Raw genomic sequence first — 24,561 nt, 5'->3', positions numbered from 1 at the left:
AAACAGGAAGAAAAAAAAATTTGGGCAGACCCATGACCAACAAGCTAATTGAATCAGTAATTAAAATTCTCCAACAAATAAGAGTCCAAGCCCAGGTGCCATCCCAGGGGAATTCTACTGAACATTTAAAGGACAATTAATGCCTATTATGGAACTGTTCCAAAAAGAACTAAGAACAGAAGGAAAACTTCCAGACTCATTCTATGAAGCCAGAATTACCTTGATTCCAAAACCAGACAGACACCCCACTAAGAAAAGGAGAATTATAGACTATTATCCCAGAAGAAAATGGATGCAAAAATTATCAATAAAATACAGGGAAAATCAAATCCAACATAACATTAAAATTATTTACTGTGGTCAAGTGGGATTTATTTTTGGGCTGCTGGAGTGGTTCAATATTTGCAAATCAACCAACGTGATACATCACATTAATAAAAGAAGCAATAAGAACTATATAATCCTCTAAATAGATGAAGAAAAACATTTGACAAAATATAGCATCCTTTCTTGATAAAAATTCTCCACCATGTAGGGATAAAGGGAATATACCTCAACATAATAAATGTCATATATGAAAGACCTACAGCTAATATCATCCTCAGTGGGGAAAAAACTGAGAGCTTTTCCCCTAAGATCAGGAACATTACAGGGATGTCCACTCTCACCACTGTTATTGAACATAGTACTAGAAGTCCTAGCCTCAGTAATCAGACAACAAAAAGAAATAGAAGGTATCTAGATTGGCAAAGAAGAAGCCTTTCCAGATGACATGATATTCTATCATGGAAAACCTGAAGACTCTACCAAAAAATTGCTAGAACTGATACATGAATTCAGCAAAGCCACAGGATGTAAAAATCAACATACAAAAATCTGTTGCACTTCTATACGTCACTAATGAAGCAGCAGAAAGAGAAATCAAGGAATCTATGCCATTTAGAATTGCACCCAAACCCATAAGATACCTAGGAATAAACCTAACTGAAGAGCTAAAAGATCTGTACTCTGAAAACTATAGAACACTTATGAAAGAAATTGAGGAAGACACAAAGAAACAGAAAAACACTCCAGGCTCATGGATTGAAGAATAAATATTGTTAGGAGAAAGGGGAACCCTCTTATACCATTGATAGGAATCCAAACTAGTGCAGCCGCTCTGGAAACAGTATAGAGGTTCCTAAAGAAGTTCCTCAAAAAGAGAATCCAGCAATTATGCTATGAAGTATTTACCCAAAGGATATAAAAATACTTACTTGAAGGGGCATATGCACCCCAATGTTTATAGCAGCACCACCAACAATAGCCAAACTATAGAAAGAGCCCAATGTCCATTAAATGATCAATGGATAAGGAAGAAGTGATGGAATGCTATTCAGCCAAAAACAAGAGAATGAAATCTTGCCATTTGCAGCAATGTGGATAAAGCTAGAAAGTATTATGCTAAGTGGATTAAGTCAGTTAGAGAAAGGAAAATACAAGATTTCACACATATGAAATTTAAGAAACAAAACAGATGAACATAGGAGAAGGTAAGGAAAAGTAAGATAAGATAAAACCATATGGGGAGGCAAATCATGTGAGACTCTTAATTATAGAGAATAAACTGAGGGTTGCTGGAAAGGAGGTAGATGGGGAAATTGGCTAAACAGGTGATGGGCTTAAGAAGGGCACTGTATATAAGTGATGAATCACTACATTCTACTCCTGAAACTAATGCTACACTAAATTAATTAACTTGAATTTAAATAACCACTTGGAAGAAGAAATAAATAAAACAGTTGCATAGTGTTCCAGAAAAAAAAGCCGAACTAATTGAAATGGCAAGGAGAATGGTGGCTACCAGGGGCTATGGGTTGGAGTAGATGGATAGATGTTAGTCAAAGGGCACAAACTTCCAGTTTTAAGAAATAAATTCTATAAAGCTAATGGAATAGCATGGTGATTACAGTTAATACTACTATAGTATAATACAATTATTATATACTTAAAAGTTGCTATGATAGTAGATCTTAAATGTTCTTACCAAAATAGATATGGTAATGATATGATGGGATGAAGTATTACCTAACTTCATAGTGGGAATCATCTTGCAATATATAAATATATCAAATTAACATGTTGTTCACCTTAAACTCACACAATGATATATATGTCAATTATACCTTAATAAAGCTGAAAAAAAGCAAAAACCTCAGATATACTTCCATTCCCTTTCTATTCTTGTATGATTTTAGGTTTCATATCTTTTTTTTCAGCTTTACTGAAACATAACCTTTTGGTGAAAGCATTGAAATTCTACTCCTTTAGCAAATTTCAATTATATGATATGGTGTTATCATATTCATTTTACTAAAAGTTTATATCCTTTTACCAACCTCTCCCTGTTTCCTCCACTCCCCAACCCTTGACAATCAATCTTCTATATTCATGAGTTTGATTTTCTTTTCCAGATTCTATTTGTTGTTCTCTGTTTAGCTTATTTCACTTAGCGTAATGCTCTCAAGGTCCATCATGTTGTGGCAAATGGCAGGATTTCTTTCTTTCTCATGTCAAGAGTAATATTTCTGTGTGCAAGCATGTGGCTTATTCTTTAAAGTGTTTTCTTTTTAAAATGCATGGATATATAATTACTCAGGTGTAGAGGTGATTAATCATATCAAAAGGGTACACTACAGTAAGTTTATTTCATTCTAATAGAATGAATGGATCCATGAATGAAATACCATATATGTCCATATGTATATTTTTCATATTGTTTATTATAAGTGATATTCAAACATTAGATATCAATATTTTTTTCTTTTTGTCACTTATCTGAATTCTTACCCAATGCAATACAATCAGATTTCTAAATTTAGATTCAGAAAGCAAATAAAATAAAAATGAATTACAATATAGGCAAAAAGTCAACGTCTGATATTTTTTTAAGTCTCAGTTCTCTGCATCCCTAAATTTACTGAGATTTTTAAGTGAACAGTAGTGTTATTATTCTTTTTAGCCAACCAACCTTGTATTTCATATATTAAAAGATAAAATGCAATATATATTTAGGATTATTTGTAAGATTGATCTGAACTGGATACAGAAGAGTGGAAAACATGACAATTGCCTATCTAAAGTATCTTGTGTGGTTTCAACCAGACTGGCCTAAATATACATTCATTTCTATGAGGTTGTAACCCCAATGATGAGAGTCATATCTATTTTTGTTTATATACAATATCTATTTTTACTCACTACAAATATTGAGCCATGGGAGACCAATAAATAGTAAATGGTAGATTGTTGGTGGCTACCCGATTTTATTTATTTAAATAGAACTTGTATTTACTTGAAAAAAAGTTGGTGGAGGGGGGATGGTACCAAAAAAGCTTAAGCCAAACTTGTCAATATCTAGGTCTATAGATTTTATTATGTGGTTTATATCTTCAATAGCCATTTGTTATAGGCTGTCATTTAAATCTACCTTTAACAGGTATCTGTTATTTCCAGTATTGCTCCTTTTCTTATTCCTCTGGTTGTCTAGACTAGGTTCCATGTACCTACATCTCCTTCAGTATATATCCAATTCTCACGAAAATTTTCACTATGGACTATTAATTACAATTGTTTTATGAGAGTGGCTTTTCCTAATTTATTTCCAGATTATGATTTACATAAGCCAGATGCTATTAAAAGGCTTGTTTTACATAATCTAATTAAATAGAAATAATTTTAGTTTTGAAAAACTATTAGAAATATATCCAGCTGCTTTCACATTTCCTCTGTGGTTTCTTACCAAAGTTAGTCTCATACAACTGTAAGTAGCTGACCCACTTAGGCTAGGTCTGGACTTTTCACCAACTCTAGGAGGATAGTAGCAGAACAAATCTTTTCAGTCACCTGCTAACATCTTTGTGGGCTCTTCTTCACCATTGAGGAAAGAAATCATCTAGAAGGCTTCATAATGTCCAATGCTGAAAACTCTGAGCAGCCTCCAGGTATTTTTTTAATTCAAAATCCTATATCATTTTAATGAAAATAAAATTTTAATTCTTTGTCTATCATAACTGCTGGTTATGATTATAACAGAGACATAAAGGCCTGTAATTTCTTTAATATTTTTCAGATATACTGATAGCATACTTTTAAATAAAATTAACAGAAATAATAATCTGTTTCCTGGCTCAACCCAAAGTGTAATCAATCATTTAAATAGTTTTAGCTGAGTGGGCTGTTGGATGGAAATGTGATTTGAATGTCTTTGATTTCACTACTACTATAATATTGTTTTTCTAGCAATTTTTGAAAATAGTAATGAATCTTTTAAATTAAGTTCTAATATCATTTGCTTTACAAGATTATAAATTAATTGTGCATTTTCTTTATGCTAAAAGAAATCACAGAGGAGACAGAGACAATTCCTATTGTAGACTTGGAACCACCACTTGGCCTTCCTCCTCCCCTTCCTTCACCTCCTCCTTCTCCTCCTCCTCCTCCTCCAGAAGGTGAATGGAGAACAATCTCTGAGCCCACTAGGATGAATGGTACAGTATATATACACCAGATTTTATGCATTTATGTTCTCTCTTTGTTATCTTAAGGTACTTTACCTGATTTTACTTTTCTCTAGCTGTTACTATTTGGGAATTTTACAATTTAGAGAAAATACAGAGATTAAAAATTTTCAAAATGTATATAGAAGTAAAACAAAAACACATTGTCTAACAAAGACATACACTAAAGAAAATACTCAAAGGTAAAAGAAGCCATTTGTCCAAATTTAGACATGTTTCCTGACATGAAATTGAGAGACTTAAACATGATCAAAATTCAAAATTTAAAATATGATCATGATTTAAACCTACACTCCGATGTTTATAGCAGCAATGTCCACAATAGCCAAACTGTGGAAGGAGCCTTGGTGTCCACCGAAAGATGAATGGATAAAGAAGATGTAGTATATGTATACAATGGAATATTACTCAGCCATTAAATTTCAGCAAACTTGTAAAAAAAATCAAGAAAGGTAGAACCCAACTGTATGATTTCCTCCTTTTGATCATAATGAAGCATTTAGTAGAGCAGGATTTCTCAACCTCAGCACCACTGACATTTTGGGCTAGATAACTGTTGTGGGGGATGGTCCAATGACTATAGGACATTTAGCAGCATCTGTGGCTTCTACTCACTAGACACCAGTAGCACTTACCCCTCAACTATGACACCAAGAATGTCTCTACACACTTACAAATGCCACTTGGGGACAAAATTGCCTCTGGTTGATAACCACCATTACATTATTCAGAAAGTTGAGGAAATTATTTGGACATTACTTATTAATATTATAACCATTCTATATGATGGCGACATTTCACCTTATTTTGGAAGTGTAATTCTTCAGAAGTATAAATACTTTTTTACACTAGAGTCTATAAGTTTATTTCAGAAGGAAATCAAGGAAAGGCTATAAACAATGATGACTGAAAGTTTGTTTTCTAGAATGACAATGTAACATATTATTGTAGTGAAACTGAAGAAATTATAGATGATGTTTGTCCTGAAAGCAATTATCACCCAGTTAAATATTCCATAATATTTATGGTAATTCTTTAGTGGAAGGATATACCACTAGTCAGCAAGTTCAAATAAAGAATTCTATCTTAACAATAACAGAGGTTTAAAATAAATAGGGATGCCTGGGTGGCTCAGCGGTTTAGCGCCTGCCTTTGGCCCAGGGCCTTATCCTGGAGACCCGGGACTGAGTCCCACGTCAGGCTCCCTGCATGGAGCCTGCTTCTCCCTCGGCCTGTGTCTCTGACTCTGTTTCTCTCCCCCTCTCTCTCTCTCTCTGTGTCTCTCATGAATGAATAAATAAAATCTTAAAAATAAAATAAAATAATTAAATACTTCCCCATCTGATTATATTAGTGAGGATAAGATAATCTGAACTGAAATATTATAGTTGGCATTTAAGGATATTTAATACCTGTATGTAAAATTTTCATCTGTGGTGGAAATCCCCAAGACCATGCTCAGGTTTGATGATTGGCTGGGAGAATTCATGTGGATATATGTACTTACAGCTAAGGTTTATGACAATGCAAGGATACCAAACATAGGCAGCACAGGGAAAAAGTACAGGGAGTGAAGAATAGTGGAGAGGAGGCTCAAGCTTCCAAGTGTCTTTTCCTAGTACAGTCACATGGGTCACACAAATTCCTTCAGTAAGTTCTGACAATGTGCCCTCCCAGGAAACTCATTAGAGAATTGGTGTTTAGGATCTTTATTGGAGCTGATTATAGAGGCAATCTGTGGCTGGCATGTAACAAAATTCCAGACAGAATTCCAGAAGGAAAATAGGTCTTCATCATATATTATGTGGTGTGCACAAACAGTTCAGGAATAATGACCCACTCTTATCAATAACTGTGGTGGGAATCCTCCTGATATCTAGGTTTCCAGATGCCAGCCAAGGCCAACCTTACAAGCAGACCTTTCAAATAATGGTAATCGGGTCTGCTATGCTAACCATTTCTGCACATCCTGTTAAGTAGGTTTTTTTTTTTTTTTTCTTCTCAGTCAGCCTAAAAGTTCACAGTAATTCACACGTTGGATAATATCAGAAAATTTGAGACATTTTAGAGCAATAACAAATGGAAAATAATGGTATTAATCTTTCAAATGACAGAAGCTCACAGTATCTCTAATTATCCTTCACTCTGTTTCTCAGCTTCTTCTTTTCCTTTTCTCTGTAAGGAATCACTCCTGTGATCCTGGGAATCTTCAGCCTGCTGGTCTTGATATTTTGTGGATTCTTTGGTTATCAATGTAAGTCTGATTAATTAGGGGAGATTTTTTCTTATATTTTTTAAACCATTTTCAGATAACAGTTTTAGGTAAACATTTGGTTACCACAGTGAAAAAAGAACAGGCAAAAAATGACACGAAATTATCACAACTTTTTACTACATGAATGAATTTAACCTTGTGAACTCTCAATAACTGCAATATTTTTCCAGGAAGGCAATTTTATTGCAATTACTGTAGAGATATTGATAGTAATGATTATTATTATTTGAAAATTATAATTTCCTAAGAAATAAGCTCAATGAATTTACAACAGTACTTAGAAATCAGAAAATAACTTCTTTAATGATTTGTTTAAATTTTCAATGTCTCTAGCAGCCTAAATTAGATCAATAGAATGTTTTTATTATTACTAAAATTATTTCCAACTGGTGATTTAAAAGTAAATGTTCTTCTTTGATATCACTAGTTTGATACTCAAAATTCTATAATTTTGATCCAGAGGTGAAATTCTAAACATTAAATCAACCAGTCATGATGCTAAAAGATTTATTCAAGACATTGTTGTTTTTGCTGTTTGTTTTATTGGGTTGGACCATTTTATATTAATAGAAACATGCATTCAAATTTATAAGGAAATTATGTTGATATTTTAGATTTAAGCATAGACTTCAGACGTAATAGTGGATAAATGAAAGAGTATTTGGCCAACTATCTTTTCACAGCTTTTGAAAACATTTATGGAGAACTTTCGTAAGGAGAAAAGTAAAAAAAAAAAAAAGTACTTTATAATTGAATACACTGCTGTTTTGTAATTAAGCATGTGTTTTATATGTATTGGGAATTCTTGTTCTTAGACTTTCAAACTGTTGAGGTAACAACAACCAATATGAAGAGCCTTCACGAATGGATGGAGCTTTTCCAAAACAGAACCGAAAAATGTCTAAAGATCCAAAAAGTTCTTGCCCAAAATAAAGGTAATATGAGAGTTAGAACAAACTCTCTATACAGAATGCTAGTTTCTTTTTGCAGCCCTAAAATGGTTGGTTGCATAATGTAAATGGTTGGTTGCTCTCTGACACAGCAGCATGGTGATTTTGATGGCTTCTTACCTCTTCTCCCCATCATCTTCTGAAACTGAGTGAGTCACACATTTATGAGACACAGCCTCCTACATTAACTATCTCATTCCCTCATTTATTCATTCATATTTTTTCTGTGCACACTAAATAATAGCCATTAGGCTGGTGATCAGTATGAACATCACCTTTAGGAAGTTCAGGAGAAGGCATATATAAACCAAAAAAAAAAATCAAAATGTCCAGATGTGTAGTAGAGATATGTGCAAAATATTTAGGGAGCATGGAAATGGGAGAATTTAAATATATGAAAAATCATAGTGTTTTCATAGTTGCTAAACGCCTCCTAAGGAGAGAAGTTTAAAATACTAGAGTCATCATAAAGCTTATTTTATGCTAAATAATTATAATATAAAATAGACTGTTTATGATAAAGAGATATTTTTTTTTACAAAGGCCTTGCATTACAATGTTATTTCCTGTGAAGTATCAAATTTATATCGAATAATTAAATCAGCCCATCTGAGAGTCCTTTAGTGATATGTTGTGTTAAAAGACAGGTTCCTTTCTTTTTCCTTTTTTTTTTTTTAAGATTTTATTAATTTATTCATGAGAGAGACAGAGGCAGAGACACAGGCAGAGGGTGAAGCAGGGTCCATGCAGGGAGGCCAACATGGGACTCAGTCCCGGGTGTCCAGGATCATGCCCTGGGCCTAAGGCGGCACTAAACCGCTGAGCCACCTGGGCTGCCCTCTTTTTCTTTTCTTTTTTTTTTTTAATTGATATATGCTTAACATATAACATTGTGTAAGTTTGGGGTGTATGACATGTTGGTTTAATGCATTTACATATTGCAATATGATTACTGGAGTAGTGTATCATGTCACATAATTATTTAAATTTTGTATGAGAGCAAGTAAAATCTAGTCTCTTAGGAAGTTTGAATTTATAATACAGTATTGCTGACTATGACCATGATGTGTGCATTTTAAAAGGCTGGTTTCTAAGCAATTGATTATTTCAGCTAGAGATGAAACTAATTCAGAAGAGAAGGGAATTGAACCAAAAATATCTGTATATTTGCCACTTGATAATTTCATTATTATGACTCTTAAAATCGCAAAAAATAATCCAATGTAATGTGTATTCTCATCTATTAAGTCCTATTGTCCTATGTAGAAACCCTACAGTGGGTCCAAAGCCAGAAGGAGTATCTCATTGAGGCTTTACAAGAACTAAAGGAGAAACAAGGTAATGTGAAAGAAATCAAGAAAATTCCGAGTTGATAATTATTTTTTAAAAATAATAAGTCTTAATAGCAGTCATATTTATCTTAAAAGGGAAACATATGAAGCAATAGGCCTTGTTTGTGGGCTCTGAGGATCTATGGGCTCTAAGCTATAAATATCTTTTTCTTCCTAGGAGACAGGTGTGGACCTCCTCTGAATCACTGGGTTCAATACAAAGACTACTGCTACCATCAAACTATGGAAATGGTTTCTTGGTTAAACTGTTCTGATCTTTGTATCTCTTTGAATGCTACATTTTTAAAGACAGAAAGGAGTGTATTGAAGGTGAGATTGTATTTTATTCTTTGCTTCTGGGATATGAATATGTAGCAGGACCACCCAAAGGAAGTAGTGTTCACTGTGGCTGTAAGAGCAGAGAAAGGAATACTCTCTTGCTTCATTTTTCACTCATCTTTTCTTGGTGTGCTGTGCTTCAGCACACCTTTCTTTTCCCAACACACCAGGCATAACTTCCCTGTAAAAACATTGCATTTGCTGCTCCCACCGCATGCAATGTTCTTCTCTCATATAGCCATGACTAACCACTTCAAGTATGCATTCATTCAGTTATCACCTTCTCAATGAGCCTGCCCTGGGAACCCATTTTACTTTGCAACGTGTGCATCAGTGCCCACCTTCCATCATCCGCAGTTGCCCTCCTCTGTACTCCTAGTTCTTCTGGCCCTGCTCTAATTTTTTTTTGCCTTGCCTTTCCTTTCCTTTCCTTTCCTTTCCTTTCCTTTCCTTTCCTTTCCTTTCCTTTCCTTTCCTTTCCTTTCCTTTCCTTTCCTTTCCTTTCCTTCATTATTTTATTATTTTAATTGCAGTATGGTTTATATACAGTGTTATAGTAGTTTCGAGAATACAACATAGTGATTCAACAATTCTATATGTTATTCAGTGCTTATCATGATGTGTACTCTTTTTTTTTTAAAAAATTAACTCATTCTATTTAATTCCAAGATAATGAAATTATTCTTTATTTTTTGTTAAGTGTACTCTAATCCCCATAACCTAATTCACCCATCCCTCCCCTCCTCTCTGGTAACCATCAGTTTGTTCTCTCTAGTCAAGAGTCTGGTTTTGATTTATCTCTTTTTTCCTTTGTTCTTTTGTTTTGTTTCTTAAATTCCACATATATGTGAAATCATATGGTATTTGTCTTTCTCTGACTAGCTTATTTTGAATGGCATTATACCCTTTAGATCCACCCATGTTGCAAATGTCAAGACTTTCTTCTTTTTAAGGCTGGGTAATATTCCATCATATATGTATATATGTATATACATACATACATACATACAACATCTTCTGTATTTATTCATCTCTTGATGAATCCTTGAGCTGTTTCCATTTCTTGGCTGTTGTTAATAATGCTGCAATAAAAATAGGGATACATATATCTTTTCAAATTAATGTTTAGTATTCTTTGGGTAAATATCCCTTAGTGCAGTTACTGGATGATTGGGTAGCTCTTTTAATATTTTGCAGAACCTCCATACTATGTTCCACATTGGCTGTGCCAGTTGCATTCCCATCAACAGTGCATGAGGATTCCTTTTCCTTTTTTTCCACATCCTGGCCAACAAGTGTTGTTTCTTTGTTGTTGACATTAGCCATTATGACAGGTGTGAGATGATATCTCATTGTGGTTCATTGCTTTAATTTCTTTTATAGGATTTCTCATCTTTTTACATATCATTAGTATATATGATGTTTACTTCTATCTGGACTCAATACCCCCAAGCTGGGATTTTCCTCCTTTTTGTTCAATTGTATAGTTTGATCTAGAAGACTAAGCACAGCATTGAATAAGTGACAAAATGAGTTAAGAAAGGTAATTCATTTTTAGTGTACAGTGTCCTTCCTGAATATGTAATTTTATGTTGGCTATCTTTTCTTTTTTTCTTTGCAATTAATTCCTAGTTTGAGAAAAGCACAGATGCTACAGAACTGAATTTTTTTTTGATATTTCCTTTATCAGTGGACATATATATACTGCAGTATTTTTATTTTTGTTTCTTTTACTTCTCACCTGACACAAATTCCGTATTTTTCATCTCTAATGTGCTTTTAGTATTAATACTTTTGTACTTGTTGGTTCCATGCAGACTATCATGAAATTAATTGTAGTAAATCGTACTTGGCTTGGCCTGTCTTACAAGGAGGAGGACAATGAATGGAAGTGGGAGGATGGCTCCTCTCCTTCTCCTCGGCTGTAAGTTTCCAATATATAACCCAATTCCTAATTCCTTTCTTAATGTCTTTTGCTTAAAGAACTTGAGGAAATAGAGATTACCAGGGACAGAATGAGACAAGTCATTTAGATATTTCATAATTAGTGTAACTATGCCTCTATGATTAGATGATCTGATTAATTACAATTTTGGATAAGGAATGTAATGTGGAGAAGAATATTATTATATATAAAGTTTGGGACATCTCTGTTGTTCTTAGGGGAAGAAGTATAAAATTGTCACTCCTTGGCCAAGGAATTTGGGTCCTTTTTATGGTTTCAAGCACATATTGGTTAATTGTGATCCAGAAACACTGCATTAGACAACTACGGCAAAAAAAAAAAAAATATATATATATATATATATTATAAATCTGTTTCATCACTATGTGACAAACAGATTTTGTTTATTTTGATAATTTTGATAGTAAATTATTTTTATTTTGTCCTTTTAGGTTATGTTTGTCTAATGTTTAGTGAGACTTTTTTCCTATAACCATTAATAATACTTTTGACCTTTTATCCTATTTATTTTTAATTTTTTTGGAATGGTTTCTTATATATTAAGTTTCTAAGACATGAATATTTTTCTGGACTTTCCTATACTGTTGTGTCAAATTATTTGTCTATGCTTATGTTCATGGTTGATAATTTTATTTATTACTTTTTTGGGTTTTAAATATGAATTTTATTCTTCTTCCTTTGCCAAATGAAATATCATATTTGCTTTCAAATAACATTCTTTCATTTTAAATTATTCAGAAATGCAAGATATATCTTTGGCATATTTTCATTATAAGTGTCCAAATAAGTTTGTCTTGTAGGAAATATAATTTTCAAATTAATAGTTATAAAGGATAAATGGGTTTAATATTACCATCTCAAAATTGCTTTAAATATGCTGGGTTTTTTTAATGAAGACTTTGATATTATTATATCAGGTTTCTTATGTGATCATGATCTCTTTATATAGGTTAATCACATTCCCACAATCACAATAAATTTCATCAATCTTCTAGAAAAGGAGGAATGTTATAAATACTATGACAATAAAAATATTTCTTAATTTTAGTAACCAGACTCAAGATGACGTTGTATAATGTGGTTGATCATTTTTGTTATTAGAATTTTGTGACTTGAATGTTTTCTTCTATTTCAAACCCTGTACAATGTTTGATACACAGAATACTCAATAGGTGTGTTGAATTAATGAATGGAAGAATGCATAAAATATCTTGGAAATTTATTTTTCTTACTCAGTTCAAAATTCTCTTTTTCCTAATTTCTTTGGCATTTTGAAAAGGAATGTATTATGCATTTAATAATTGAGTAGATAAACTTTACCTTTTCCCAGAAGTACTAGATAATCAATTTTGCTGTGGAGTTGATGAAAGGTAGTTTTATTGACAATGACCTAAAAAACTCTAGATCTCTAGTCAAGGACTAAATTCAATCAGAGTATTTGATAACATCTGCTGTATGGCATTTATGTCAGTAGTGATTTTGTAGATTGAAGAACACATCAGATCAGAGGGAAGAGTTCTGACATATTACACACACACACATAAGTACATATATACATTTTAAATTTCATTGCTAATATTGGCTATCTAATATAATGTATTTACAAGCAAAATACTCCACCATCTGCAGCTGTACGTGCATAGTTGAGTGGTTTCTATTATGCCAATTTATACTTAAAACATAATTTTATATCTCAAGTCATATGTCCTTTCATGCTATTGCCATAATTTTCTAGCCAGAGCTAGGCTGGTGTATATTTTCCCACTTGTAAATAATTATCATATTTTGTGATACTTATTTATGGGTTCTATACTCATCTCTTCTATCAATGCATGAGTTCTTTATTCAAAAGAGGGAGAGAGTCTTTACTGCCTTGTTTGACAGCACTAGGCATAATGAATTTCACACAGTAGTTTTTAAATAACACTAGTTTGAACATAGTGAGTTTGACCAGTGACTTGTGTTTTCTACATTTCCCCAGGGGTTTGCCAGAGCGAAATCTGGATTTCCAAGGGAATTGTGTGTATGTAAATTCACACACTGTTGGTACTGATAACTGCACTAAGTCCTCTTCATGCTTGTGTGAGAAGGCTGCCCACTAAAAATCAGACGAAGAAAGTTAAGAGAAAAGCTATGAAGCTCACATCTCAGACTCAAGATATGCCAGTCTTTATTCTATTGTTTTTTTTCCATATTATTTGTAACTTTTTTTTTCATGGCAGAAACTGATAATGACTTTATGATAGAAGAAAGGCAACATCTAAAGTTGTAGCAGGAATACCACAGTAACCCAGAAAAGTTAGAAATTCAGAACCTGTTTGATTTTGTGAGAGTTATATAAATGAACTAATAAACATGTCATTTATTGTGACCACTTAGTCTTTTTGGATCTGTTTTATATTTCAAAGTCTATTTATTCATTTATAGTTATGATCCTATGGAAACAAACCTTCAGAAGAAATATAATGGGAAATATAAGCAATAAATGATTTAACACATACAAAGGATGTAAAAAAATACAGAATATCACAGCAACAAAAAGCATGACATTAAAAAATAAAACAAATTTCTGAAGTCATCTATTTTCAAAATTGCTTGCAGAAGTCTTCCTAGCACATTTTAAATATATGTTTCACTTATATCTTCAATTCCTTACTTCCCCTTTTAGTGGAAAAAAATATATTTCCTGTCAAAGGCTACTTTTAAATAGACTTGGATCAACCCTTAATTATCTCCCCACACTGTTTCAAGCTTTATGTCATTAATTTTCCCATCACATACATGCAACCACTTCCATTTAAAGTACATTACTTCCAAGAACATACCCATGCATCTGTACCCATTCCGGTTCTATGCATATCCCCTTCAATTTGCCTCTTATGTAGGCTTCTTTTCAAAGTAAATGCGCTCAAAGGAAGAATCCACCCAGATTATATACTTTCTCACTTTCCGATAATTACCCAGAACATCGTTATTTGTCTTTTCTTTTTCTCTTCTTTATTGAGACTGCTTTTGTTTAAAATGCTAATGGTCTATTTGTTAGTCATTCATTCATTTCAAATTTTTTTATATGTCTTTCTGGTTTAGGCAGTGTGTTTAATTCACAAATCCAATTTATTTCAATGCTCATACTATTTACTTACAGAATTTTACTGGATTACTTATTTCATTCTTCTTGACACTTTGTCATAATCATCATCTTTGGATATAATATTATTTTACTTTGAACAGTTCTGCCCCTTCTTGGTTTTCTTCCTTCCACTCTGGTCCTATACTTTTAGTTTCCTTAATAGGTCTTTCTCTAATTGCTCCCTAATGTTTTTTAACTTGAAGTTTTCATTAGGGAACATTCATTTCTTTAGGATGATGTTTGATTTATTGACAGGTGTGGTAAAGAAACCTTTGCTGTTAGAAATTTCAGGCCTGGACTCAAATATTTTCTATTACAATACTTATATATTTGCCATCTGGCACATTATTCATCTATGAGTCTCAATTTCCTAGGTCACAAGATTGGGATGATAATAGCTGTACCTCCTAGCTGTTTGAGGATTAAAGAGCATCATTGTTTAAAGCATTTAGAAGAATGATTAGATTAGAAGAAGTGTTTGGGGTTAGCTACTGTTTTAGATGAGAAGAAAATTTTTATGCTCCTTGTAAACTGTGGAACATAATATGACTTAAAAGTTTTATTGTTAGAAATTTTGGTGATTAAAAAAAAAAGAAATTTTGGTGATTAAATACTCTTCATACATATGAGACTAATCTTTTTACCTCCTTAATCTACCTTCCATTTTCTTTCATTCCTTCCTATTCCCTTTCTTTTTCATTCAATCGTCTGCACAGGTGTTTCTTTCTTTCTTTTTTTTTTTTCCTATCTTCTTTTCCTTTTACCTGTTCTACAAGTCATGTTGACTTTATTAATTACAGGTAACAGAATTCAATCTAGCTTTGGAAATATACTTGGTTACTATGTATAATTGAGGAAAAAAAAAGTTTGAGTGAACAAACCAAAGGAAAGGTAGCAAAACAGCTTGGCCACAGGAAAATGAGCTAGGAATCTTAAGTCTACCAGCCACCTGTGCTGATTTTCTCTGCCTTTCTCTTTCCATGTGGGGTTTATTTATTTATTTTTTCATGAAGACACATTCCTTTCTTGTAATTGAAAACATAGACAATAACTACTTTCAGACATTCATGTTATATCTTTTCTTATGAGAGAGTTTCCTATTTAATTTTACTAGAAAAAAATATTTACCATGTTAAGGGAGGGCTAAGCCATCAAAATATGGCCACCTCAGCTATAGGCATATGTATGGAAGGGGGAGGAGTTCTCAGAAAAAAGCCTATAGTCTGACTAACAATAGCATGAATTTCCCTACAATCATACACTGATTTTTCCTGTGTAATAAAAGGGTCCTACAAATCAAATATATTCCTCAGGAAAGTCTAGAGATTTTAAGAAAAATAAAATAAAATAATAGCAAGCATATATTTAAATTTTACTCTGTGTCAAGTGCTATTACAAGTGATTTATATGTGTAAATCAAATTTATCCTCAAATAAAGTAGATTGCAATATTTTATAGAAGAAAGAAGTGGCTAATTTAAACTTTCTAAGGTTATAGAACTTGTTAGTGACAGAGCTGGAATTTGAACTCTGATATCTTAATGTAAAAGTCTGTGCCCTGAAACACACTAGCATATACATCTTCTCATATATCTATTCAAAGAGGTGTCTAACATAAACATACTATACCACTTAATGGCAGATAAGATTATATTAGAAATGTGGGAAAATAGTGAATAAAAAAATTAATGACTCCATATTAAATACAAAATAGTGAGGAATTCAGAAGACTTTACAGACTTTTCAGTTTTGCAGTAGAATTGGAGTGACAGTTAAAGAGCATGTTCTTTGGAGAGTATATGTGAGAGACAGGTTATTGTATCAAAAATGCTCTTGTGACCAGCACTTTGTGGGAAAGGACAGTATTGGACAGATGAACTGCAACGAACTGACAACCAACTTAGAGCTTCAGCCAACTTAATGGGAATCTCTGAAGCTGGGAAGGTCCATCAGAATAACCTCAAATTGAAGTGAGGGCCAGGTTGTTATCTCTCTCGTATCGCTCAGACATGGATGTAGGTGTCCAGTAGGAAAGTGAGGCAGATGTCTTTAGCTGATGGCAAAACCTCTGGGCTGAGATCTCAGAGGTGTCATGCCTCAGTGTCCCTGGCATCTGTGGAAATTACTATTCTGAAGGGGGAAACAAGGCACAGCACGGCATTCACTATGGAATAAAGAACTCAAACCTAAAGGACTGAGTCAGAATTAGTCAAAAGTCAATGTTATGCATAAGAAGTTTTCTATAGAGAAAATAGCACAGAGAAAGGTTTACTTAGTGACCACTTGACCTCTAATTGAAAGGAGATGGAATAAAAAGGAGCTCTTTTTTTTTTTATCCATTTGAATCAGGTATTTGGAATCATGGATTAAATCCAGTGATATCACTGGATATTTGGTTAGCTGATGGCTCCACTCAGTGGAGAACACAGAAGAAAGAAAAGACTTCTGGAAGTCCAGAATGGTAAGTTTCAGTTGTAATAAATTTGGTATATCTGTGAAATATCCAGCTGATTACATGCTCCTCAAAACAGAGCCCTGTTGTTTTAATGAGAATAGAAACCCTCCTGCTTTATAAACTTCTCTTTTTAACTCATATATACGCAATCAACAATGGAACAAGTGTAGCTAAAACAAAAATTCTCATTCAATTAGTTCTGCATTTAAACTCCATTTTTAGAAGTAAAAATAGTTTTTAAAAAATATTTCCAAATGAAATAGAGGCAAATGAGAAATAAAGCACTTTTGAAAAGTCCTCTCATGCAAATTCAGAATCACCTTGTCCTTAACGCCTCTCAGCCTGTGAATGGACCACAGCGAAAGTAAATAAACACATGCGTAACCTATAGAGTGGAAGTAAGAGAACACATGATGGTGAAGTTCTTCCTATGCCCTGGCAGGTAGTCTCACTGTTCCAGAAATGTCTGCAGAAAATATAGAAGAAAGTTGGGGGCTTGTGAGGGACTTACACAGACTCACACATTGTTAGCAGTAAATCAAAAGACATTTTCTCTTCCACATTTCATTTCTCCAGTGCCAGCAAGAGTTATATCAAACTTTTTGGTGAAGAAAATTGCAATCTAGGGATGTCTGGGTGGTACAGTCAGTTGAGTGTGTGATTCTTGGTTTCAGCTCAGGTTATGATTCAGGGTCATGTGATTGACCCTGTGTTGGGCTCTACACTCAGTGCAGACTCTGCTTGGGATTCTCTCTGCCTCTCCTTCTGCCCTTTCCCCCCTCTAAAATAAATAAATAAATAAATAAATAAATAAATAAATAAATAAATAAATAAATCTTTAAAGAAAGAGAAAACTGTAATCTATTCCTTTTACCACAGTAAAAGAACTACATTCAACAATGCTTTACTAAAGACAGGAAACAGCAACAAGTGGAAGAGAGCAGGCTCGAACATTTTGTGGGCATAGAAACATCACTTTTGACTGTATTTACATAGTTTGCACGTTTGGAAAGGAGTGAAAAACAACCATGTTTTCATCAGTTGGACACTAATATAAAAGCCACTATAACTACACTCTATCCCTTTCATTTCTCTGTGACAAGATGTCAAGTTCATACCCAGCTGTGTTTGCAAGTAGCATAGCTATTTTGCTAACATGGTGTGGAGGTATAATACAATTTATATGCAACACAAAAATACAAAGTCAGCAAAATATAACTGCCAGTCATCTTTTATTAATAAAGATTATTAAAGTAGGACCATGCTGGAGAAGGAGATCTAGCACCATATCTGAGCAGCATCAATATTGAAATGATGCATAGGGGTAAATGGAACCACAGGAGGATGTATTGTTACATAGTCTTGTAAAAGAAAAGAAAGTCGAAAATTAGTATCTTAGAAACTTCTGGACTACAATATTTCAAGAATGATTGAGTGATAAACATGGTGAATACTAAAGAATATCCATTAGGTTTAGCTATAGAGATTATATCATTTGAGATCTTGTAACAGCTTTAATGGTATAGAAGGACAAAAGTTAGATTCACTCGTCAAAAATGGCATAATCTCATTTTTTGTCATGCCTTCTAAAGAATGCAAATCAGACTGAGGAAGATGAGTACCTTATAATTTCATTCATATGTAGAATCTAAACACATACAAAGCAAAAAAAAAAAGACATAGAAAGCAGAAAAAGATCTGTAAATACAGAGAACAAACTGATGGTTGACAGAGGAGAGGGAGATGGAGGGATAAGCAAAATGGGTGAAAGGGAGGGGAAGACACACGCCTCCAGTTATGGAATGAATAAGTCACAGAGATGAGAGGCACAGCATAGGGAATATAGTCAGTCGTATTGTAATAATACATATCGTGACAGATGGTGGCTACACTTGTGAGCATAGCATACCGTATAGACTTGTGGAATGACTTTCTTTTACACCTGCAATGAATGTAGCCTTGTGTGTCAACTATACTCAAAAAATTGGTTTTAGAAGAATAAAAGTTAGGTTTCAGTGGCTTATGAGATGGACAAAGGAAGTTTAGATTTTCTTTTCAAGATGTATAACTTAAGGAGATTGGGCAATAACTGGAGAAGGTGATGGGTTGGGGAAGGTTGATTTATTGGTTACCCAACATCCTCTCTAGTCAGCAGAACTTCTAAACCAGTATGGTCACAGTGGTGTCTTTATTTTTCTATTGTGAGATGGTTCAGGACTTAAACAGTTTTAATGCTTTAGTCAAGAGGTAATATTGACGTGGTGAAGTACATGAACAATAGTGGCTATTTTAAATGGAAATTACAGTTTGCATGCCAATATGGATGAGTAAATATTTTAACTGAAAACCGTCTGCAACATTTAATAGTTTGTTTCCCCCTGGGAATTTAGAGAAAGAAATAGTTGTAACAGAATGGTCACTTTAATAAAAAATTCTGGACTTGAGTTTGCTTTTGTTTAATTGAAGAAATATTAAATGAATATGTTTGAGACTTTGGTTTAACTCAGTGCCAGTAATTGTATCTTGTAGATGACACAAACCATCTTATTTACTCCTATGTTATTAAGCTAAATATATAGTTCCCATTACTGCTTCTCATTTTTCTCTTACAGCAAAGATCATAGCTGCAATTCACACAGTAAAATTATTTCTTTTGTGTATGAAAGAGGGAAAGCCAAAAATAATTTAAATGCATAAGTGTCATGAAACTAAGACGTAGTCAAATTGCCCAAGGATTTTTTATATTGTCCTGGTTATATGCAGATAAACTATAGAAAGAATTTTATAACTCATGTTATATGTTTGGCTTCTGCTTTTAATAATCTATGAAAAAATATATGTGAATAGTAAGTTTTCTCTTCTCTATGTATTTTAGTTATATAGAAGGTAAATTAATGGAAACTAGAAAATTTTAATTTCAAAATGAAGGACTGAGTCAGTAAGTGAATCCTCTCAGCCTCCATCTTGCTTACATTTATTTTATAAGGAAATATGGAGGATATGTCCAGAAATTGAAACTATCAGACTGAATTAGTGGATTATCACTCAAGTAAGAAAACTTCGGAGATCTTCTCAGTTACTTCCTCTAAAAATATGGATTGAGGGATCTCAGGAAGAAGAGAGTAGAGAAAAGCCTAGTGCTGTGAGGAGTATACATACTTGAAATAAAAAAAAAAACCCAAAACAAAAAACTTTTATGGACATAGAAGATTCTTCAAAAATGGTCAATGTCAGTGTGAAATTGAAGTTAAAATGGTAGCATTGGGCTCTGTGGAAGAGTAAAAGTCTTAGTATTTCAGCATATCATTTGACAAGGAAAACTCATACCATTCTATCTATCTATCATCTATCTATCTATCTATCTATCTATCTATCTATCTATCTATCTATCTATCTATCTATCTATCTATCTATCTATCTATCTATCTATCTATATCTATCATCTATCTAACTACTTACCTACCTATCATTTACTTATCTATCATATATCACGTATCCAGCATTATCATCATCTAAGGGCTCAAAACCTGTCTGACATTAAATGCTAAGTAAATGGTGGCTGAAATTAAATTTATTATCTCCTATATTATTATGCTTTCCCTACTATATTCCTTCTATTTAACACTTATTGTAAGGTAAGCATAACAACTATACTTTATAACTCCATATAATGACAAAAAAATGTATTTGCCCCTAGATTATTTCCTCTTTGTTTTGGACAAATTGATCAAATTAGTATAAATCAGTTAGGAGTTTGGTTTAGAGTCCATCTGGATGAAACTGAAATAAGTAAAAATAAAATTATAATAATTGAAATTTGTCTGATAAAGTTAAGATCTTCTACTGTCATTTAAAAATGAAACAGATTTATAAAAAGACGAATATAATTATTTGCAATCAAGTGGCATTTCAAATAATTTAAGAAATGATAGTTTATTTCATAACAGTTATATAATTTGAAAATTATAGATCTCACGTATTCTCTCCATACTGTATACCAAAATATACTCAAAAGTTGAAAGTAGAATGAGATATATAAAGTGAAAAAAAATAGTGAAAATGTGGTAACTAATCAGAATGGGAAGTCCTTTTTAAAGCAAAAATTACAGAAGATTTTCCAGGAAATTTGTGATGGTTTATAATTAAACTGGTGAAAATTAATTTTTAAAAAAGGAATATAACAATAAACTGAAAAATTTATTTATAAGCTTCATGATAGAAATGAGTTAATATTCTTAACATCTAAATATGTCTTGTATATCTGTAAAGATCTCAGTCTTCTCATGAAGATCTCAGTCATGTATAGTTCCCCCTTATCTGCAGGGAGGATAAGTATCAAATCCTATATATACTGTTTTTCTTGTATATAGTACCTGTAATTAAGTTCAATTTATAAATTAGGCACAGTAAGAGATTAATAGCAATAATAATAAAATAGAAAAAATTATAATAATATACAATAATAAAAGCTGTGTGAAAGTGTCTCAAAATGTATTGTACTTGTCCTTCTTGGGCTAATTTGAGATGGAAAATGTTGAGATGAAGTGAGGGGATTGTTGTAGGCACTGTGACTTAGTGTGAGGCTACTATCGACCTTCTGACATTGTCCTGAGGATCATCAGCTTCCAGACTACAGTTGAAACATAGGTAATTGAAACCACATATGGTGGGGGGACTACTGTATACACTTTGTGAGGCACTGGAGAAATACTATGAAGGAACAGACAGTGGCATAGGATGATATTCTAACAATGATAAGAATCTTGATAAGAATCTCACAATAGTGTAGTTTTTAACCTTTCTTTAAACATTTAAAAGGACTACATAACAATAGATATAGAGAAATAATGGAGAGCTAAATATTGGATAGAATACCTATTACCAGAATGATACTTTCTGGTCAAGACTGAAGAAGTTAAAAAAAAAAAAAAGAGAAAGAGAGAAGGCCATTAATGTGTACATTTAATTAAAACCCTCTGCTTGGTAATACTGAAGGTGTTTTTGCTATTCTGTAGCTAAAATAAATGATGGACAGAAGTTTTTAGATTTATTTTTCTTCCAGTTGGCAACAGTGGAGGAATAATACGTGTTTTACAGGGTATTTGAGTTCAGATAAGATGTGATTCCAGCAAATGTATAAAAGTAAAAGGAATTCCTTATTACCTCCTAGAATCAATGCCCCCTGTAGTGACAGAAAATGAACTGACTTTATACATAAAAACATTGAATTTGCATTCTTTTTTGGGTAAAGAGAGAAATCATCCATGGTTATTGGTAATAAAAATGCATTTCATAATCCAAGTAAGCTTAGTCAAAAAAAGAAGCAGAAATATGCTTGTCAAGTGGGGAGAGTGTTAGGATATGTTAGACAAAATGACATTAAGAAAAAAACGACACCTCTTCTCTCTCCAAAATCCATTCATTGAAGGTGCTGCATTGCATTCTCATGACAGAAGAGGCCACTCTTGACCTAAGTAAATCTAATAAAGCACCCACTTTACCACACCAACTCCATAAAAATGATATTTCACATATTTTAAGTTATTACAGGAAGAACATAGAAAATGATGATCACATTTCAGCTGATGAAAATTCTCCCATAAAAACCAAACATGAAACATAAGAACCATATTATAACACTCTGAATGGATTTAAATATCTAAAATCAAAAATTGGACACTTGACCAAAAACTTATTAGGTAAGGAGCAAACTAAAGTAGAAAAAAAAAAGTATAATTCTTCTTTCTTCCTCATTTATTATTATAGGGAATGTTATCACCTAAATTATTAGGTCTCATATCAGTTAACTAAGCTTCCAACTAAGTAAGTATAATAAGGAATTAAAAATTAAACACAAAACAATGTAAAATGAAAATAATTAAGATGAGAGAAGGAATAGAAAATAAATCAGAAATATATTCGGTAAACCAAAAGCAGGATTTAAAAAAATTAATAACATTGATAAATCTATATGTAGATTGATCACAGGGGAAAAAAGAAAGAAAATCAGAAATGAGAGAGAAGACATGGCTACAGACACTACAGAGGTTAAAACAAAATAACATCTGTCGAAAGAGAAACAATCTTAAGTCTTGTGTTTTTTCCTCCACTCTAACCTGTTTTATCTCTTACAACTACCCTTATGTTAATACTGTATTGTTTTATTTTATTTTATTTTTTTAATTTATTTTTTATTGGTGTTCAATTTACTAACATACAGAATAACACCCAGTGCCCGTCACCCATTCACTCCCACCCCCCGCCCTCCTCCCCTTCTACCACCCCTAGTTCGTTTCCCAGAGTTAGCAGTCTTTACGTTCTGTCTCCCTTTCTGATATTTCCCACACATTTCTTCCCCCTTCCCTTATATTCCCTTTCACTATTATTTATATTCCCCAAATGAATGAGAACATATAATGTTTGTCCTTCTCCGACTGACTTACTTCACTCAGCATAATACCCTCCAGTTCCATCCACGTTGAAGCAAATGGTGGGTATTTGTCATTTCTAATAGCTGAGTAATATTCCATTGTATACATAAACCACATCTTCTTTATCCATTCATCTTTCGTTGGACACCGAGGCTCCTTCCACAGTTTGGCTATAGTGGCCATTGCTGTTAGAAACATCGGGGTGCAGGTGTCCCGGCGTTTCATTGCATTTGTATCTTTGGGGTAAATCCCCAACAGTGCAATTGCTGGGTCGTAGGGCAGGTATATTTTTAACTGTTTGAGGAACCTCCACACAGTTTTCCAGAGTGGCTGCACCAGTTCACATTCCCACCGACAGTGTAAGAGGGTTCCCTTTTCTCCGCATCCTCTCCAACATTTGTTGTTTCCTGCCTTGTTAATTTTCCCCATTCTCACTGGTGTGAGGTGGTATCTCATTGTAGTTTTGATTTGTATTTCCCTGATGGCAAGTGATGCAGAGCATTTTCTCATATGCATGTTGGCCATGTCTATGTCTTCCTCTGTGAGATTTCTGTTCATGTCTTTTGCCCATTTCATGATTGGATTGTTTGTTTCTTTGGTGTTGAGTTTAATAAGTTCTTTATAGATCTTGGAAACTAGCCCTTTATCTGATATGTCATTTGCAAATATCTTCTCCCATTCTGTAGGTTGTCTTTGAGTTTTGTTGACTGTATCCTTTGCTGTGCAAAAGCTTCTTATCTTGATGAAGTCCCAATAGTTCATTTTTGCTTTTGTTTCTTTTGCCTTCGTGGATGTATCTTGCAAGAATTTACTATGGCCGAGTTCAAAAAGGGTGTTGCCTGTGTTCTTCTCTAGGATTTTGATGGAATCTTGTCTCACATTTAGATCTTTCATCCATTTTGAGTTTATCTTTGTGTATGGTGAAAGAGAGTGGTCTAGTTTCATTCTTCTGCATGTGGATGTCCAATTTTCCCAGCACCATTTATTGAAGAGACTGTCTTTCTTCCAATGGATAGTCTTTCCTCCTTTATTGAATATTAGTTGCCCATAAAGTTCAGGGTCCACTTCTGGATTCTCTATTCTGTTCCACTGATCTATGTGTCTGTTTTTGTGCCAGTACCACACT

At 33.2% G+C, this 24,561-nt stretch overlaps 1 protein-coding gene across 2 annotated transcripts; it reads left to right on the top strand.

The window, feature by feature from the left end:
- The first annotated feature begins 3,806 nt into the window (after window positions 1-3,806).
- LOC111092726 (natural killer cells antigen CD94-like) lies at window positions 3,807-13,791 on the top strand. Of its 2 annotated transcripts, none has more exons than XM_038576131.1 (8): window positions 3,807-3,983; window positions 4,380-4,529; window positions 6,742-6,813; window positions 7,650-7,769; window positions 9,051-9,122; window positions 9,294-9,445; window positions 11,272-11,378; window positions 13,402-13,791. In XM_038576131.1, the coding sequence occupies exons 1-8, from the start codon at window positions 3,950-3,952 to the stop codon at window positions 13,520-13,522; spliced, it is 828 nt and encodes a 275-aa protein (XP_038432059.1). In that variant the 5' UTR covers window positions 3,807-3,949; the 3' UTR covers window positions 13,523-13,791. The 2 variants fall into 2 exon arrangements, with proteins under 2 accessions (XP_038432059.1, XP_038432058.1); XM_038576130.1 differs by having other exon boundaries at window positions 9,033-9,122.
- The last annotated feature ends 10,770 nt before the right edge of the window (window positions 13,792-24,561 follow it).

Source organism: Canis lupus, chromosome 27 (assembly GCF_011100685.1).
Source record: "Canis lupus familiaris isolate Mischka breed German Shepherd chromosome 27, alternate assembly UU_Cfam_GSD_1.0, whole genome shotgun sequence".
Lineage (NCBI taxonomy): Eukaryota > Metazoa > Chordata > Mammalia > Carnivora > Canidae > Canis > Canis lupus.
This window is presented reverse-complemented; position numbering and strand designations above follow the sequence as displayed.